At 41.4% G+C, this 17,274-nt stretch overlaps 1 protein-coding gene across 1 annotated transcript in view; it reads left to right on the forward strand.

Moving 5' to 3' along the window:
* The first annotated feature begins 16,609 nt into the window (after positions 1 to 16,609).
* CIB22 (LYR family of Fe/S cluster biogenesis protein) overlaps positions 16,610 to 17,274 on the forward strand; it is a 100,626-nt gene continuing 99,961 nt past the window's right edge. Inside the window, exon 1 of the mRNA XM_086487775.1 lies at positions 16,610 to 16,828. Coding sequence (XP_086343901.1) covers positions 16,700 to 16,828 — 129 coding nt within the window. The 5' untranslated portion in view covers positions 16,610 to 16,699. The remainder of the gene's footprint in view (positions 16,829 to 17,274) is intronic.

Below are 17,274 nucleotides of genomic sequence, written 5' to 3' on the forward strand. Positions count from 1 at the left end.
TTGCAATGCATTTGGAAAGCCTATTCTAAAAGGACTATACAAAATCTATTGTGTGCTAATTGTTTCACTCATATCAAACTCTGAGCTGAGGAACACACATGTTGTAGCATATATGGTGCACCATTGGGAAATGTAAGCACACATCTACACTTGCAATGAAATATGTTGAACCATTAACTAGATACATACTACCTAAACTCCCACTAGAGCACGTGCTAAACCACTCACAACAAAGTGTGATGTGGAAATGTGCATCCTTATCCCTAGTAAACAATGAGAAGAAGTATACCAGGCATAATAATGATAGAGGTGAATGTGACATCACCTCTCTGGCATACTCAATTACCTCTCTAGCTTGTGTTAGAATAGTCTTTGCATCATGGATACATCACTGGCATTGCCTCATACGTCAAAAGTAACGGTGTCCAATGTGCTTTGTGTTATCACAATGCAAACATCGCATAAATTTACATGATTGAAACCGTGTCTCTCATGAGTCGTCACTATTGACTCATCACACATGATGTCATATTGGTGAATGGTGCATATGCATCAAAGTGGTATATCTTTCAGCCACTACACAATCATAAACATGTCAACATGTCAAGTCAATGCTTGCACATGCCAACTGTAGTTCAATGTAGGTCTACCAATAGATATTCAAAAGCAACGTCCAAAACCTTTTGCTAAGCCAAGAGAAAACCACAAATAAGCAAGCAAAAAGAGATAATGCAAAAAGAACCGGTATCACTGTGAGCAAGTGTCCTCAAATCCTAGAATATAAATAGCTTTCACAAGAGCATAAACTACATAATCATGTCAAAAGTAGAGAGCAAACACAATTCTCACTACAGAGTCACTACAAATCCCACAAATCTATGTGCAAAATTTAAAAACCGTGTATAAATTGTACTTGTAACATGTAGAACCACTACCTTACTTATAGCCACAACAAGCATACAACAATCTCACTCCTACGAGACTATATACATGGGAGTAACGCTCAACTACTATGTCATTAGATAATAGATTATAGATACATGCAGAATATGGTGAGAAGATGAGAAACAAACGACAGAGTTTCCCTTGTAATTTGAGCAAAATCTCAAATAAAACTCACCAAAAACAATTGGCATACACAAAACCTATGAATGAAGACAAGTAGGCTACGTGCAAAAAGAGATCCTCAGTCTCTCATCCATAGATGTCATACACCTAGCCAAAACCTGACCGTATCCCTCTTCGAAGCCCACAAAGAGAAGCAAGACAATCTGCTAGTAATCTAAAACACATAAACCATAAACACACTTAGTGTCTTAATAATAAATCCACGTGTGGCATACATAAACCACCAAAACCATGGCAACTTAGCTCACTCTTGAGCAAGTGGCTCTCTGGACACCTGTACCTGTCCAAAATTCTTATACACATGAACCAATCAAATGCGAGCGAAAGAGCTCAACTTGTATACACATAACTCAATTGCACAAAACCATGTGCATACACCTCTTTGACAAACCAGTCAAATGCAAGCAAAAGAGCTCTACTTGTATCCACATAACTCATACATGACTCAATCACACAAAACCATGTGCATAAACCTCTCTGATGAACCAGAGTCAAGACTTGTGCTGCAAGGAGTCTAACTGTGAGAAGAGATCCGAGAATCACACATACAAAAGCCTTGATTGAAATGATTCCTCAATCATGTTACCATATACATGTGGTAGTAATGTGTGTGAACACACTAGGACCGTCGGGGCGTTTTTTCCCTCTTTAGGAGGTTTTTTCCCCCGTGCATTGTATACATGCCCATCACTCTAGGGCTATCTATCTTTCCATTGCACACTAAGTTACACACTCTCTATTGTGTGCCTTGAGCTTCCTTCATCTTCTCCAGCTGTGTGCGTTTCTTTGCAACCCTAACTCCAACAATTGGTATCAGAGTAGGTTGCGTCCTCCCGGGCTTAGTCGCCAGCAACTCCAGCACACGCCTCCTCACTTTCTTCGATTTCTGTGAGCTTTGGCGAGCATTCCTAGGTCAACAAAAATTTAAAGAAACCTAGTAGAGCTTAGTCTGCTTAGATTTTTGATTTGGGCTGGTTTCTGCCTCTGTTTCCACTACAGCCAGGTCTGCGCACACAATTTTGTCATTTTGTGCAAAATTTTGTCAGTGTCGGCTTTTGCATAACAGGTCCTATACAGTCTATTGCAGGTTGTGCTATATAGCACGTGCAAGTCTCACTTAGTTTCTCCTCATTTCAGGCAGTTTTCACATCAGGTGCAGACATTTACCATGGATGACAACAACACAGATGTGTTCAAGATGTTTGCTGTTGAGGACAGATTGGATGGGGACAATTACCTTATGTGGTCTTACATGATGCAACATGTTCTTGTGTCAAAGGGCGTCTGGAATATTGTGTAGGGCATTGATGTACGTCGTGGTTTTGAGGATGTAGGCGATGTTGAGCATGTTGCAGGTCTAAGGATTGTTGCTATTAGAGTTGTTTTGCCTACAGCAGAACAAGATCGTTGGGATGTAAAGGATGTGCAGGCTCATGCATTGATTGCGTTATCTGTGAAGCGCACCATTGTTCCTCACATTCGTTCAACAAAATCTGCAAAACAGGCTTGGGATATTCTAGCAGGTCTTTATGCAAGTCGCAATGAGGCTAAAATTGCTTTGCTGTGTAAAGAGCTGAAATCAAAGATTATGCATGAGGAAGAAGATATGGACACTTTACTTGCTGGTGTCAAGGATATCAATGAGCAACTTATCTCTGCAGGTGAAGTCATTTCAGACAGTTTCCTTGTGCAGACTGTTCTCGATGCCTTACCAGATTCTTACGAGACTTTTGCTAGCACTTGGAGACTTATGACCCAAGGAAATCCTGAGGTTGTCAAGTTTGATGCATTATGCACATTGTTGTTGCAAGAGTCACTTTCCAAAAAAAAAAGGACTAGGCAGCTGTTGAATAGGCTTTTATTGCTTCTCAAAAAAAGGGTGGTGACAATAATGCAGCCACTTCTTATGGTTCTGATGCGAGTGGCAAAACTTATGTTCCTAATGCTTCTGCTGGCAGCAATTCGTCTGGAAATTCTTGTGATAAGGGCAAAAAGAAGATGCGTTGTCATTAATGTAAAGCTAATGATCACTTGATCAAGAAGTTCTTAAGTTGAAGGGCAAAGAGGCTAAGAAGAAAGAGGGTGGTTCCAATGCAAATGCTGGTTCCACTACAAATGCAGCCAATGTTGAGTCTTCTATAAAAGGAGATTGTGTTGCTGATGTTGATGCAGAATGGGCTTTTAGTGCAGAGTGCACTTACAATCCTGCTGTTCATGATGCATGCTTGTTAGTTGCTGCAAATTCACATGTGTGGTATTTTGACAGTTGTGCTACAAAGCACATTACCTCACATCGTGAATTGTTCACCTCTCTTGAGTCTGTCCCTCATGGGAATTTAGTCACTTGTGCCAACAACGCCTCTTATCTGGTTCAGGGAGTTGGAAACATTTGTGCTTATTGCTGCAAATGGCAGTTCCTTCACACTTGTTGATGCACTTTATGTACCTGGGATCGAGACGAATCTCTTGTATGTATCCGCACTTGCTAGACTTGGACTTGTAGTCAAATTTGTGGATGACAGATGTACAGTTCATGATCTCAGTTTTGGTGATGAAATTGTTGCATTTGGCTTTTTGTGTCGTGGGTTGTATAAGCTCACTTTGTATGACAAGTGTGGACAAAATTTTGCTAATGCAGTTGCAGATTCAAGGGCTATTTCAGATGCAAAACTTTGGCATGCACGTTTTGGGCATCTGAATTTTGTCAGTTTGCTGCGTTTGCAGAAATCTAATATGGTTGCTTCTTTGCCGCCTCTTTAAGCACCTGTCAAATATGTTTGTGAAGGCTGTATAGTGGGTAAAATGCAGCGTTCGAAGTTTCCAATGGATGGTTCAGTTAGGGCCCCATGCAGGTTGCAGCTTGTGCATAGTGATGTTTGTGGACCCATGCAAACTCCGTCCTTGGGCAATTACCTGTACTTCATGACTTTTATTGATGATTACTCCATGCATGCATGGGTATTTCCACTTAAAGCGAAGTGCGAAGTTTCTATGTGCTTCAAACAATTTTTGGCTATGGCTGAAAATATATCGAAATGTATTATGGGCACCCTCCGTTCCAATCGAGGGGGGGAGTATATGTCTCATGAATTTAATGCATTTCTGGCTAGTCGTGGGATAACACCAATGTACAATGCTTTATATGCCTCATCAAAATGGTGTTTCTAAGAGGAAAAAGAGGTCACTTACGGAAATGGCACGATGTATGGTCAAAAGCCAAGCTTTGCCGCATTCTTTTTGGCTTGATGCCATCATGTGTGCCACTTATGTACTTAACAAGTGTCCTACGAAAGATTTGCAGTCTATTACTCCATATGAAGCATGGCATGATAGAAAACCTTCTATTCAGCACATACGTGTTTTTGGCTGTTTGGCATATGCTTTGGTGCCACAAACACATCGCAAAAAATTGGATGATAAGGATGTCAAATGTGTTTTTGTTGGTTATAGTGCTGAAAGCAAAGGTTACATGTTGTATCATCCACAAACAAAGCATATTCTGGTTTCACGGGATGTAGTGTTTGTGGAAGATTTTGTTGAGCCCTTGCTATCATGTACTAGAGACAATAATGTAAGCTCACAGGACATTTATGACACTTTGTTGCCTCTTTTTAGTGGTGGGAGTTCGAATGTAAATTCCAATGAGCCAAATGTACAACCTATGGGGGTTTTTGAAAATGTTACATATCAGACTATTACTGATGCAGATGTACATGATGTACTTGATGAGGAAATGACTGAAAATGAGCAGGCTAGAGGTATGCCAAAATGGCTGGTGCACACTTTACGTGACAGTAAATTGGATGCACCTTTGTCTAATCGTACTCGTTTAGGCTCTCGCCATGCATCTTATGCATCAGATTGTTATGCTTTGGCTGTGTCTAGCTTACATGACGTTGAGGAACCTCTGTCTTCTGATGAAGCACAAAATTAAAAAAATTGGATGGTTGTCATGCAATCAGAATATGATGCACTTATAGAAAATGACACATGGACTTTATTTGATTTGCCTCCTGGCAAAAAGACCATTGTTACGAAGTGGGTCTACAAGTTGAAACGCAAGCCGGATGGTGAGATTGATCGCCATAAGGCTCGACTTGTTGCAAAGGGTTATGCACAACAAAAAGGCATAGATTATGAAGAGACTTTTGCTCCAACTTATCGTATGACTACTGTGTGTTTTCTGTGTGCATTGGTAGCTCATTTTGGTTGGGATGTACATCAATCAGACATTGTTACTCCTTTTTTGAATGGTGACATATTTGAGGAAGTTTATGTAACGCAACCCCGCGGTTTTGTCGTGAAAGGACAAGAGGACAAAGTGTGCAGATGTAAGAAGGCTTTGTATGGGTTGAAGCAATCTCCTCGTGCTTGGTATGAGAAATCTGACACTCATTTGGTCAAACGAGGTTTTTGTAACAGTCCAATAGAAAGCACATTGTATGTAAAGCGTGAGGGTGATGTACTTCTCATTGTGGTTCTTTATGTAGATGATTTGTTGATCACTGGACCAAATGAGAGACAAATTGCTAAATTTAAGGCTGATTTGAATGCTACTTTCAAGATGAAAGATTTGGGGCTGTTGCATCATTACTTAAAAAGCTACATAGAAACATTGCTATGTAAGTTTGGACTTGAGGATTGCAAACCTATTGCCACTCCCTTGGAAACAGGTTTGAAGTTAACTCTACATGATGCTGGTGATCCTGCTGATGTCACTCTTTACCAAACTGCTGTTGGCTGCCTCATTTATGTATGCAACACGAGACATTGAATTTACAGTCTCACTGGTTAGCAGATTTATGCATAGGCCAGGGTCTAAGCACTGGTAGGCTGTCAAGAGGATTTTTTGCTACCTTAGTGGCACTTTACATCTTGGCTCGTTTTATCCCAAGGGGGGACCATTGCCGCCAGACTTACATGCTTTTTTGGACTCATATTGGGCTGGTTGTTTTGACACGCAAGTGTCCACAAGTGGTTTTTGTTTCATGCTGGGCAGTTCATGTATATCATGGTTGAGCAAGAAGAAATCTACTGTGGCCACTTCTAGTTGTGAGGCTGAGTACAAGACAGTCTTCACAGCTACGGTTGAGTGTGTATGGCTCAGACTCCTTATGGCTGATTTGGGTGTTGGATAGGACACTGCCAACACTATCTACACTAACAGTCAGAGTGCATTGGTAGTTGCGAGGAACCCAGTTTTTCATGCTCGCACAAAGCACATTGAGGTGCATTACCACCATGTTAGGGAGAGGCTCTCAACAGGAGAGGTCAGCTTGGCTTATGTGCCAACGCAGGACAACCTTGAAGACCTTTTCACAAAGGCATTGTCACGTGAGAAGCTTGAAGCTTTCCACAAAGCTCTAAGCTTACTCCCCTTTGTGGACTGATCATGTCCTCAAGGCATGGCACTTCCCTTCACTCATGTGCCAACTCTCGTTCACCGCATCACTCCAGGGGGGATCTGTTACCATATACATGTGGTAGTGATGTGTGTGAACACATTAGGACCGCCGGGGCATTTTTCCCTCTTTAGGAGGTTTTTCCCCCTCGTGCATTGTATATACGCCCATCACTTTAGGGCTACCTATCTTTCTATTGCATGCTAAGTTACACACTCTCTATTGTGTGCCTTGAGCTTCCTTTGTCTTCTCCAAGCTGTGTGAGTTTCTCTGCAACCCTATTTCCAACAGGTCAAAAAATAGACTTGCATAAATTTATAAATGCCACCAAATACTGCCTTCGGGCTTTGTGCCTAGGAAAAGTATAACCTATCATACAAAATCCTTTAGTGTCCGAATTGAGGTGGTTGATTACGTCATCCAAGAGCCGATGCCGTTAATCAAGAAGCTTGCTCCAAAGGTTCTGGAGCCATGGCCAATGTCATCCGTGAGAAGCACTCTCTATCAAGATCACTCTTCGCAAAGGTCAGTGAAATGCGTGCTTAAATTGTGGGATTCGATGAAGCTATTTTGGGACTTACATGAAAAGAGATATTCTTTGCTATGTAAAGCAATGTCTATGATATAAAAGAATCTAAGTCGAGTGAATCAAGCTGTCTGGAAAGTTAGAACCTTTGGACGTACCAAAAATGATGTGGGAATGTATCAATATGGAATTTACATTCAAACTTCTGAGTTCTCAAGGAGGCTACAACTCTATCTTTGTGATAATAGACATGCTTATGGAAGTATCCTATTTAATTCCAGTCAAGATAGTTTTTTTTTGCTTTTGATATATGTCTATGTCTAAAAGCATAAAAAGTTATACAATCCATATTGATGCAAAAACTCTTGATGCAGTAAGATGAAGCTATTTTTGGGGTGACATGAAGGGAGATAATCTTTGCTATGTAAAACATTGTCTATCATAAAAGAATCTAAGCCAGGGAATCAAGCTTCCTGCAAAGTTGCAACCTTTGGACATACCACAAATGATGTGGGAATGTATCAATATGGATTTTACAACCGAACTTCCCACTATTCAAGGAGGCTACAACTCTATCTTTGCAAAGATACTAGAAATTATTGTTGAAGTATCCTATTTAATCCCAATCAAAACAACTTTTTTTGCTTTTGATATATTTTGCTTATTCATCAAAGAGATCTTCAAATTTCATGGTTGTCCATATTATTATTTTTTAAGCGAAAGAGATGAAAAATTTAGATGCAAAGTATCTTCCTGAATGGAGTATGCTATACTCATCTGTATGTAGGAGTATATGTATGACCCCATTCAGTGCTTTTTATGATAAACAATGCTTAGCACCTGTAAATGTTTTAGAACCTACTATTTAAGTCAGAGCGTCAAATCAAATGCTCGAATAAATGGAAGCTTATACTTGAGCAATCCAAAAAGACATTCAGGTTGCCCAAGACAAACAAAAGTTCCATGCTAATATGAAGAGATCAGATCGAGTTTTCAAGGAAGGTGATAAAGTAGTTTTCAGAGTCAAACCTAAGGAAAGCAACTTTTCCTTTAGAAACTACAAAAAGCTAAGCCCTAAATATTGTGGCATGTATGAGATTGTTAACATAGTGAGTGATCAAGCCTATAAGTTAAAATTACCACCTACTCTTAAGGTTGATGATTTTTTTTCATATAAGTCTTTTAAAACCTTATGTTCCTAATCCTCATTCTCAACTCCAAGCAGATAGTAGGGTTTCATGCTTTAGTAATCCCTTATGTAGCCAAAGAAAATTTGATTTGTACCAAGGTAGTATAATGATACATGCTGATATTTCCCCTGGTGTGTTACAATTGGATGATGTCTCTTGGATTGCAAATAGTTCAATTTGCAATTTTTGTGTCCAAAATCACTGTTGATAAAGCTTATGAAGTGATGAAATGCAACTCTCATGGATATGAAGTTATCTTTAAAAAATCGATCTTAGCCACAAAAGTGGTATGAGCCTTTTTATAATATAAAAACTTCATGAAACCAATTAGCTACCGGCTCAGCTCAATGATGACTTCAAAAGGTAAAGAAGTTAAAAATTTACTTTTCTAGTAGTATTGCAATTTATTATTCTACTTGAATGAGTATTAAATATAATCAATCTTTATCTGAAAATCATACAAGTTTGAAGATCTACAACATCCTTATAGAGGAACTTTACAAAAAAGGTTGTAACATGCGCGCAATATATTTGTCCTATTTTGAAGCTAACTTAGTAAATTTTTTTGCACTTGACCAAATGATGAAAGTAGGACGTTGATCACTTTTGGAAGTACGAACAAAAATTGATTGCCATGCACCCTCTCGAGCTCCATGTCGTAGGTCTTACCAAAAATCTATCACATGCTTCCTTATATCTATGTCAACCCTTGTAATCATAAAGAGAAAATGGAGGAGGGTTCACCTTGAGTACACTTTAAGTGGGATGAGAGCCCTTCCCCATAGAAACATTAAAGAGCGAAATCCTTGGAGGCACTTTATCAATGATGAGCAAGCTAAACATTTGCGCATTGACTGCCACCAGCTCTTCACGTTTAGATAATCCTTAGCAGCCAGTCCAAATGGCAATTCTCACATGTCAAAAAGTGGGTGTTTTGTGACCATTTGCGATTGAGGCCCGAGGGTATGGGCTAGGAGTTTAATCTTGGATAACACGATGGAAATCTTATCGCGCCTATTTTGGACTACAACACACGAGGCATATCTGATGTATTGCTCTCTAGTCAACATTTTTGTATGTAAGTGCCCACAATGGTTTAGTCACCCACTGTTCCCACTTGCCTTTGGGTGTTTGTCTTCTTTTCTAATATAATTTCTCACACATTTTGATGGAAAACAAGTGATAAAATCATGAGGCTTGCCAATAGGTGGGCATAATAAGGTTTGAGCCTAAACAAAAATGTAGACATGAGTAAGGCTACCTACGGAGAAAAAGATTTGGACCTACTCAAAATAAGTGTGGGATAAACAGACTTGGCTCTAGCATGCACTTAGAGACTCAAAACATTGGAATTCTAATTTGTTAGACATCTTTACTTGCATCTTTAAATAGTCTTGCTTGGTGGGCCTTTGCAATACATCATCTAATAGATTTTGGAGTGCATGTGGTTACTTGGTTAGTATAATGGTTGTGATTACTATCATCTTGGGTTTTGTTGTGGAACACGAGAAAATGAGTAGAACCAATTGATAGGCACCAATAATAGCTCAGCTTGGGACTTGATGAGCATTGGAAAGAGGCAAGTTGTGTCCCATAGCACTCCCTAGACAACAAAGGGCTACTAAAGAGGGTAATTGAATCGAGCAAAAGGGTTGCAACGTAACCTACTCCTTAACCTACTTTGATAGTTGTTTGTAGATTGCACCATTCAGCCTAGCAATATCAACCATATAGTCTCTAGATCGTGGGACCCATCTTTGAGACACCCATCTTATTCTCAATCAAGCGTAGTCAATTTTCCTTTATTTCTCGTGGAACATGAGAGAGAGAGAGAGAGAGAGAGAGAGAGAGAGAGAGAGAGAGAGAGAGAGAGAGAGAGAGAGAGAGAGAGAGAGAGAGAGAGAGTCTACATGTTTTCACAATCGGAGGAAGCAAGGAGTCTTAGTTGCTGATCATAGAACCTAATGCTAAGCACATTCGAGGAGGAAAATGGTGGGATAAAGGGTTGTCCTCGTGCTACAGAATGGTTATGCAGAGTTGGGCTGCAATATATAAGATGCATTGGCAAACAAGGACATACATAGATTCACATCAACCACCTAGGAATAAAGTAAACATGTACAAAGTGCATTGAGTACTGCAATACATAAGTTGAATTGCCGAAGTGTGAGAAAAGAAGTGTGTGTCTATTTGATATATAGACTCAATATACAGAGTGCATTGAGTACTGCAATACATAAGTTGAATTACATAACTGTGAGAAAAGAAGTGCATGTCTATTTGATATATGAATTCCATGATCGAGATTGAGCATGCACTAGTGAGAAAAACATGTGGCTAAACTAAACTTAAGAAAGGATTGACAAACTCAAAAAGAAATATAGAAATCATCAACAAACTAAAAATTGAATTGCACTACCGACCTGGTAATCGTGTTCAAGTGTCATCCAATTGTGCAAGCCGCACGACAATGTTTAAATCAAGCTACATAAAAGCAATGTGAATAGTTAAACATTTTGTCTTGCGGTTAGGTGCAAAGTGAAAATATTAAATATACACTGCACATCATGCAAAAGTGCCATATAGAAGTATGGTGAAGAGTTGGCACTGTGGTCTCTCCAAAAATTATAAGAAATAGAAGCCGTGCCTTGCCCCGTAGCATTTATGTGTTGCGCCAAGCAAACGCACAAGCATGAGAAATTGGATGAAGATAATGGACCTTGCAGTTTTGTTGAGCTAGAGTTTGTGATTGTGCAATCGAAACGTCCACTATTGTGAATATATGTCCTGTCTGTCCGACACAAAACACCCGTTAAGACAAATACAAAAGATACAGGATATAGCTTAAACTTAAAGAGATATGAAAAATTGTACGTTATTTTGTCTCCTCATCCAGTCCTTTTTTTTTCTCTACTCACCACTCTCCAAAAAAAACATTGCCGCTCAGCATTCTTTTCCTTTAATAGCTTTGTATGTCACCCTCTAAACGCTGTTGGTCCATTTTTGCCGGCTTCCCAAGCTCGGTGCTCTCCTGCGCTCTGCTCGCCGCTTTGCAAATGCCAAGGCTCTTTGACACTCTTTCTTTTTCTCCAGCTCATCCCCTCTGCCAAGAACTTGCCTCTCTTCCAAAACGTTGCTCACTTGTCAACCTTCTCTTCTTTTGCACATCGACCTCCTTCTCTTGTCACTGTTGTCAACCTTTTGCAACTCATTCTCTCTCTATAAGAGCAACCCATGCTCTCTTTGCTGCTCACAGTCGTTCTATAGATGACCCTTGAAATCACCCAATCCTTAGTCTTTGGGTTATGAACCCTAAATATGGCCACCCCAACCTTCTTCTACAATCTTTGCTACTGAGGTCACCCTCCAAGTGTTGCTCGTGCTCTCGTATACTTTGGCCTTTCGTCAGCTCTTTTACTGCATGTAGACCTTGATTCCCCAAGTCAACCTTGCTTTCCCACCCCCTATCAGCTTCTTCCACCTCTGCAATGCCGCTCGTCAGTGCTTCTGTGTTATTTTTTATGTTGCAACTCACTTTTTTTATTAATATCTCTATAAGCCACTTCCTTCTCTTTTTAACTATTTTTGATAACATGCTTGATGCGCCACGTGGTCACTCTGGGCTCAAAGAGTCCAAAAAGGACCTTTGGCTCACCAAGTAAACAACATATGCAGACCCTCAAGCCGAGTGTCCTCTCAGCCTCATCCCGTGCTGCGATAGAAAATTGTGCAGCAATCTTGGCGTTTTTTTATTCGCTTTCTGAGAATAGGCCAGCTTTTTGATTTGTTTTTAAAGAAGGGAAGCCCTCTGCATGCCTGCATAGCTTGGCTTGCTCCGCCCTGTTCCCTGGTCCTCTTCTTGCAGTAAAAAATTATGCAGCAATCTTGGCATTTTTTGATTCGCTTTCTGAACAGGCTAGCTTTTTTATTTGTTTTCTGAGTATAGGCCAGCCCTCCGCATGCCTGCATCGCTTGGCTTGCTCCGCCCTGTTCCCTCGTCCTCTTCCTGCGATAAAAAATTGTGCAACAATCTTGGCGTTTTTTATTCGCTTTCTGAACACGCCAACTGTTTGATTGGTTTTTTGAGTAGGCCAGCCCTCCGCATGCCTGCATAACTTGGCTTGCTCCGCCCTGTTCCTTGGTCCTCTGCATCATCCTATAGGTTTGTTGTGTAACCGTTTGTTCACTTCTCCTAAGCTATCACCATGCACTCTTTGGTGTCTTTTGCCTATAGCTCACTCTTTCAATGCTTTTCGTGTGTGTTTTACATAAGTTGCACCTGGCCAAACACCCTTCACCTTGCACTCTATCATGGATACTCTTAGCCTTTCACCAGCCCGTGAATGCAGATTCTGATTCTCCACCTCCTTAACCATGAACCACGCTAGAAAGGCTGCTAGTGGAAGTTGGTATTGAACGATCATGGTCAACTTCTTGCAGAGAAGGAGCAATAACACACATGTTAGCTGGCTGCAAATAAGTGGCGAGCTTGACTTATATCAGTTTACAGGTTGCACTACAATATCAACAATACGAATTTACATAGAAATTATAGTACTTGCAATAACGTCAGCAATAGTAATAATTACACTGATCACGGCATGCCTTAGGTGGACTCCATCGATCTCCATGCAACCGTTTGAGACGTTTGAACGTGCCACTACAGATTGCACTAATCCATCCGCTAGAAACGTTGCCTGTCTTATATTTGGCAAGTCTTGGGCTATGATGTGCAACACAACTTGCCATTCACAAGATTTTCCTAGGCTCTACTCACTGGCGGTTGTGTTGGAGCTGATTCCTTCTCTTTTCAACTACTTTTGATAGCGTGCTTTATTTTGCACGTGCTATAGGTGCGCCACTTTGGATAACATGCTTATATTTGGACGTGCTATAGATGCGCCACGTGGTCACTTGTGGACTCAAAGAGTCCAAAAAGGACCTTTGGCTCACCAAGTTGTAAAAGCTTGCAATAGTTCTAAAAATCTGCAAGCAAATCTTTGCATAAGCATTTGACTACCTTTGAACGCTGAATGGGATGAATTGTGGATGAATGGAGACAAAAGGGTGGTGGACCTGTTCCTTTTTGCATAACGGGGGCACGATAAGAGCGTGTTTGCATGGGACTCGTTTAACCTCGCATGCTTACGCAAGCTAACTTTGCCCGCTATTCTCAACTCTGCCTTATCAAATCGAGAGAGTTGGAAAACTAAGTTCACCATCCCCACCTTGCTGAAGAATGGAGCATTTGACGCTCGTAGCGGTTGGTAGAAAATGACATATTAGCTTATGAGTGGCAGGTATAGAATCCCCGCTCGTGCGAATCTACCCTAATTGGGCTGCATGTGCCCCCATAGAGTGGCCTTTTATGGAGATTGGGGCTTGATGAAAACTTGGTCCCACTCACAGTAGACTCACCAATAAGGAAGGTGAAATTTTCATGCATACCAATGAAAATTTAAAGCAATTGGTGCCCTTGAAGACTTCACTCTAGAAAAGAAACATCCTTTACCCATGTTGTATACCATAATTCAAGAAGGCTAATGGGAATATTTTTTCTTTCTCATAGTGTGACAACAACATTGCAACTTTACTTATTGCCTGATAAGAGGCATTCCTTTCTAATTCCTGAATTAACTCCATCATCAACAGGATGCAAGTCTTAGATAGCAACGCACAAGAAATAATCAATCATTGAAACTTGAGACCGTTATATTATCAAAAAACAATGCAAGACCTCTATTATGGGAAGAAATCTTGAATAATTCACTTGAAAACTATAAGCATACTTCATAGGGATTAAGAACTGCCAATCTTTACCATCAACTAAGAGTCCCACCGGATTGTCTTTGACGACAAAGGTCCGTGTGAAATTGGCAAAGGGTCCTATGTCTAACAAGCTAGTGAGAGATGAGGTCTCTTGCTACAAGAGCATGCTCCAAATAGTATCCATGCTCACCGGTCATAAATCCAATTGCCCGTCTGCAACATACAACTACTCGTACTTGATTACTGCATTTTGGATGGGCAACACCTTGATAAGCTAAAGCAGCAGTCGAGTGGTGTGCATGTCTATATATGAAAGCATTTTTGTGTAGCGTGATAAGTCTGCAGGTGTATTCCCTCTAACCTGTTTGCTTGCTTTTGTGCAATCTCTTGTAGCATTGCTTCCACCTTTATCTAGTATGTTAACTCCTTGATGTGTGTCGCTGCGGTGCACATCTCTTGCCCAAGCACAACCACATTCTTGCACTTTGCCTTCCACACAGCCACCAAACCAACGACATCTAATGGCGTTTGCTCTGCAACAACCTCCACCTTATTCACAAAGATCAACTAGTCTACATCCGATGGCATGTCTAGCATCTCCAGTGTGTCAATCAAATGACCAAGGTCTTGCCCTAGCAAGACTTGGGCTATGATGTGCAACACAGCTTGCAACTTGCAAGCTTTCCCTGGCCCGCGGTTGTGTTGGGGCCGATTCCTTCTTTCTTTTAATTGCTTTCGATAACATGCTTTATATTTTCGATGTGTTGTAGGCTAGATACACCACTTTCAATAACATGCTTTATTTTAAACGTGCTGTAGATGCACCGGGTGGTCATTTGTGGGCTCAAAGAGTAAAAAAGGACCTTTGGCTCAGCAAGTAAATAAGGAAAAACCCAGTACCAAATGCACTACTACTTGCACCTAGCCTTCCTCTATACGTGCGAGGGGAAGAGATCCCCTCAGTGGGTCCCATGTCTGAGCCACTTCCCTTGCATGGTCCTCCCACCTCCCATCAATTAGCCTAGTGGCATAGTAGTACTTTGGTGCAATTAGAAAGCACCCATTTAGAGCCAGATGTTGATCGTCTCATGTGTGCTATGCATTTGTCTAGCCTCAAGGATTCGACACTATTGACATTGATCATGAGAAGAGTGGAGAGCTGATGCTCAGAGCTATTAGCGATGGTGGCGTTGGTGTAGCTGCAATTAGGAGCGATTGAGGACTTGGGGGGATGAGGGATGACAAATTGGAGAAAAAGGAGGAGAGGGTGAGGTTGAGATCGAGCGAGGTGACAGAGGGTGTGAGGGATCCTCGAAGTAGGTGCTTGCTAGCCAGGTTGATTGCAAGTACAAGTAGCTCTTGACCCCCTACTTATCAATAGCTTAATAGCTTATTAAGAGCGCAATTTATTGGCACTAATCTATCATCACCTAGAACTATCATACTGTAGAGAAGTTGTAGAAGCACCCCCACAACATATTGTGGTTGATCATTGCCATTCAACTGTATTAAGTCATAACAAGCAAAAGTAGCTCGAACGTTATCTCTAGCCATGCCACGTCAAAGAAAATCCTTGCAACAGTGACATACATTCGCATACATTCATTGCAGTTCACAACCAACAAACTCCCTTGTCTTGTGCCTTGTGGCGGTTGGCCCTTACTCCTTGAGTCAAGCCCAACCTGCCTCACTCCCTACCTAAGAGAGATGCAGACGCCACGTGTGCTGGCACGTGCCCCCACTCGCTTGAGAGAGAGAGAGAGAGAGAGAGAGAGAGAGAGAGAGAGAGAGAGAGAGAGAGAGAGAGAGAGAGAGCTTGTCTGTGAGTCCTGCAACCTCTTCACGCCGACCAAAGCATCACTGCCCTTTGCCTTCTTTTTCCATTTTCGAGAATTCTCGAATCTTTAAAATGAGAGTCACTCTTTGCAATGAATATCTTCTCTCTTTGCAATGAGTGTCTTCTATCCATCAACCAATTAGAAAAAGGTGCATTTAAAAAAAAAGAAAAATGACCAAAATACCCTTCCAATTTAACGAAATTCCCAAAATGCCCTTGGTATTTTCAGAAGTCCCAAAATGCCCCTCATATTCTATCATAATACGGTTTCGTCTGAAAGTGGTACAAAACAATTTAGTAGGTAGCGAGGAGTAGGCCACAACGCCACGCAATGCGGAGGTGAAGATGCCATCGCATGCTGAAATGCTGCAAGAGCGGTGAGATGGTCGGTTGCCCCTAATGCTTGCTTATTCGCCAGCTCTGAGTGCAAGTCGGGTACATCAATAGGTGCCGCAACACAGGCCAGGTTTCAGCTGTGGCAAAGGCGGTAGCTTCCACGACCCTTGAGGGCGACAGGTCGAAGAAACGAAGCCAACCTTAAAGACTTGGGAATTTTCAAAATATTTAAGGGTATTTTGGGAAATCTAAGTTGTATTTTGTGGGTAGATTGGAAACTTTGAAAATACGAGGGGCATTTTGGGATTTTCATCAAATTAGAGGGGTATTTTGGTTATTTGCCCTTTTAAAAATAACCTCTCTTTTTTCATTAGCAAAAAGGAGAGGCATCACCAAAGGGGCGCCGCGCACAAAAAAGAAAAAAGGACACGCCAGGCAGCCGGTCGGGACTTGAACCCAGAAAGGCTAACGAGCTGCACACTGCAGAAAGAGCGAGAGAGAGGAAACGACAATGAACGCCGCCACCGCTGCTATCGCTGCCTACCGAGCACAACAACGTCAGCGCGTACGCTTGCTCTACCGACAAGCTCTGAAGCATACCCGAGATCATTGTGTCATCCGCAACCTCTTCTACATTGAGGTTTGTACGATCACGTTTTGCCCTTCTGCTTGAGGACACTCACCCCCGCACACACATACCCACCCACACACCAGCAGATCAGAGAGAGAGAGAGAGAGAAGGAGAGAGAAGGAAGAAGAAGAAGAAGAAGAAGAGTTTGAGAGAGAAGGAAGAAGAAGAAGAAGAAGAAGAGTTTGAGAGAGAGAGAGAGAGAGAGAGAGAGAGAGAGAGAGAGAGAGAGAGAGAGAGAGAGAACCCCCCCCCCAAACAAAACACCCCCCCCTTTTTTTTCTTTTTTCTCTCAAAAGAGACAGGGGGCTGCATTGCACGAAACGTTCCCAAATGAGAAATTGTAGCCTACAACATGGAACTTGAAACGGCAAGTACAAAACCCAGGATACACCGGGCATTTACTTATACTCAATGGAGGGTAGTTGGGTACATGTAAAACCCCAAGATGATGAATC

Source organism: Adiantum capillus-veneris, chromosome 2 (genome assembly GCF_014529385.1).
Source record: "Adiantum capillus-veneris isolate H3 chromosome 2, ASM1452938v2, whole genome shotgun sequence".
Taxonomy (NCBI): Eukaryota; Viridiplantae; Streptophyta; class Polypodiopsida; order Polypodiales; family Pteridaceae; genus Adiantum; species Adiantum capillus-veneris.